At 35.7% G+C, this 2,940-nt stretch overlaps 1 protein-coding gene across 1 annotated transcript; it reads left to right on the forward strand.

The window, feature by feature from the left end:
- The first annotated feature begins 1,590 nt into the window (after nucleotides 1-1,590).
- On the forward strand, nucleotides 1,591-2,268 carry LOC308647911 (selenoprotein K-like). Its single transcript, XM_081292433.1, has one exon. It carries the CDS (start codon nucleotides 1,620-1,622, stop codon nucleotides 1,893-1,895), a length of 276 nt encoding a protein of 91 aa, XP_081148559.1. The 5' UTR covers nucleotides 1,591-1,619; the 3' UTR covers nucleotides 1,896-2,268.
- The last annotated feature ends 672 nt before the right edge of the window (nucleotides 2,269-2,940 follow it).

Genomic DNA, 2,940 nt, shown 5'->3' on the forward strand with positions numbered 1-2,940 from the left:
CCGAAGGTAAGCAAATCCATCCAGCTTGTCATCTCAGCCTCACAGCTGGGGGACTCAGAGGTGTATTTCTGTGCACTGAGAGAGGGCACAGTGGGAGGACTGTTGGAGGGAGGTGCACAAAAACCCAGGGTCTGCCTGAGACAGCCATCTGCTGTAGGGACCAAGGCAGAGAGTGGGCACCCCAGACAGGAAGTGGCAGGGCTGTGTCAGCTCATGTCTGGGTTAGGAGGGAAAACACTCACTCTGAGGAACCCCTCTCTAGGTTCATAGAACACATCAGAGTCATCACTAATCAAACCAGCCATAGTCCTGAATCTTTGGATTGAAGACAGAGACATAATTTTTGACAGAAGACAGAAAAGAGAGAGCAGCTACAACAAACAGTGTTGGTTGAAGAATTGGCTATGCAAATCATATGGCTGAAAAATATCAATAAATATCTGTATGAATTGTTACATATTCAGATCAATTTGTCTAATAAACATTTATTGAACAAGTATTACCTTTTTTTAATAAAAAAGTCCTTGGAATCTCTCTGCATGTTTCCTTGTTGAAAGTATATGCTTTTAAAATACTATTTAAAGTATTAGTTTGGTTTAAGTTTATTTGTTGAGAGTAAATGATACTCACATTTATTTAGTATCTTTTTCTTTCTTTCTTTCTTTCTTTTCTTTTTTTTTTTTTTTTGTGGTCCTGGGAATGGGTCACAGAGCCTCACACATGTGAGACAAGGGCTTTATCACTGAGCCCCAACCCTAGCCCCTCACATTTACTTTCTAGAAGTTGCTACTATGCAACATACTTAGTTCTCAGAGTTTGTTCTGTCTAAACACCTCTAACATCAAGAGCTCAATTTCTATTCTGAAACTTTCCCTAACCCTCCACTGTTAAATCCATAGATGACTAAAAATTATTGGCTTTTGTGAGGAAATGTGGAGGATCTCATCCACAGAGATTCAGGCTTATTTGTTTGTACATAAATAGGCACCATTTTTCCTAATCACCATCTTTTGAATATATTATCCCTTTCTCTATAATGTTTCCACATTACTCATTTAGTTCCTGCTATCTATTTGTTTAATTCTGTGGTAATCTTAGGAATTAGTTTCATAGTAAATTGTGTTACCTGTTAGAACAAATCTTTCCTCAACAGTACCTTTTCAAGAAGTTTTTGATAATACTTGCACAATTATTTTTCAATACAAATGTTAAAAGTTGTGCTCCATTTTCCACAAGTTCAACAAACTCCTTTAAAACAAAGGGAAAAATATAAAACCAGAAAGTTGGAATTACATTAATAGAATATGTCACGGGAAATACTGACTTAGTATTTCTTAATTTGAATAAAGGTATTTTCTCAATTCATAAGGGACATTTTGTGTTGTTCAATAATATTTAAAGGTTATCATAAATTAGATTTAAATGTAGTCCTACATATTCTTCTCCATGTGTACACTTTTTCAATTGAATTTTATTTTACATATTCATTTTTTTGGTATTCCAAATATAAAGAAATGCTATTTAAAAAAATTACATTGGTTATATAACTAAGAATTTTTACCTTTAAAATTTGCAGTGTTGATTTTTTAGTCGCTGGGAAGCCGGGAAGCGGAGGCAAGATGGTTTACATCTCGAACGGACAAGTGTTGGACAGCCGGAGTCAGTCCCCATGGAGACTATCTTTGATAACAGATTTCTTTTGGGGAATAGCTGAGTTTGTGGTTTTGTTTTTTAAAACTCTGCTTCAGCAAGGTGTGAAAAAAAGAAGAGGCTATGGAAACTCATCCGATTCCAGATATGATGATGGAAGAGGGCCACCAGGAAACCCTCCCCGAAGAATGGGTCGAATCAATCATCTTCAGGGCCCCAGCCCTCCCCCAATGGGTGGTGGATGAGAAAGGTAAATGTCTGCTCTAAGAAGCAGACAACTAAATGTACACATTCATAGAAGAAGGAAACCATTAAGAAGCGGAGGGCTACCATGCTAGACAAGTGGAGGAATGTGTACATCTATATAAGGATTGCTCTGTGTCCTCACAGATCAATGAGGTCATGCTGGGAATTCCCTCTGCAGGGATCTGGCCTGACTGACATGCAATTCCATAAATGCACATGTTTGTCTCATTATCTTTTTTGTATAGTTTATTAAAGTATTAATATAGTTTTAATAAGTAAATATTTTTAGGTTGTAAAACTGGTTCCTCATCTTTATATAATTAATCACAAAACATTCTAAACCTGAAGAAAATAAAGGCTGCATATTCAGTGCTTGTGTCCCTTTTAAAAAAAAAAATTGCAGTGTAATACTACCTAGACATTTAAATTTTATTTTATGGATCTAGCCTAACCTTAATCCAACATATTATAGAGAACAATAAAAACATTCACTCTTGAATATAGACACAAATTTTTAAGTTAAGAAATTATAAATAAGAATAACAGAATAGTGAAGCTTGATTTTTATAAAAGGAATTTACTTATATATTCATTTATTCAAAATAATGACTAGTGAGTACCTCCTGTGTGATTCAATTGGAGCACTTATTCCATCTATGACCTTGTTACCACAACTGAGATGAATGAGCTTAACTTCTATACTACTGGTAAACCTGACCTGCACCAATCTCGTATCAATCTTACCCATAAAATGGTCAGTCATTGCTAATTCTTGGAGAGACATTGTGAAGGGGCAAGAGAATGAGTTCTCTCTTTTCTCTGCTCTTGTCCTCCCCTTCATCTCCAAAAACATTTAGTCTATCATGTGGAACATTTTGCACTCCTCCAGTCCTGCTGTGCTCAATCAATGTTCCACAGTCTCAAATCTTCATTCTCTCTGATTTCTTCCTTAAACCTCTAATTCCATTTTCTCATGCTGTAAAATTAGATGTAGTGATCAGTCAATAAGTGAACTTGTAATTTACTCTCATATTTGCATTTGGA

Source organism: Spermophilus citellus (genome assembly GCF_964194105.1).
Source record: "Spermophilus citellus genome assembly, chromosome: 4".
Taxonomy (NCBI): domain Eukaryota; kingdom Metazoa; phylum Chordata; class Mammalia; order Rodentia; family Sciuridae; genus Spermophilus; species Spermophilus citellus.

What these genes read in the sequence shown, in the direction of transcription:
- LOC308647911 (XM_081292433.1), top strand. Translation starts at nt 1,620, where the DNA reads ATGGTTTACATCTCGAACGGACAAGTGTTGGACAGCCGGAGTCAGTCC.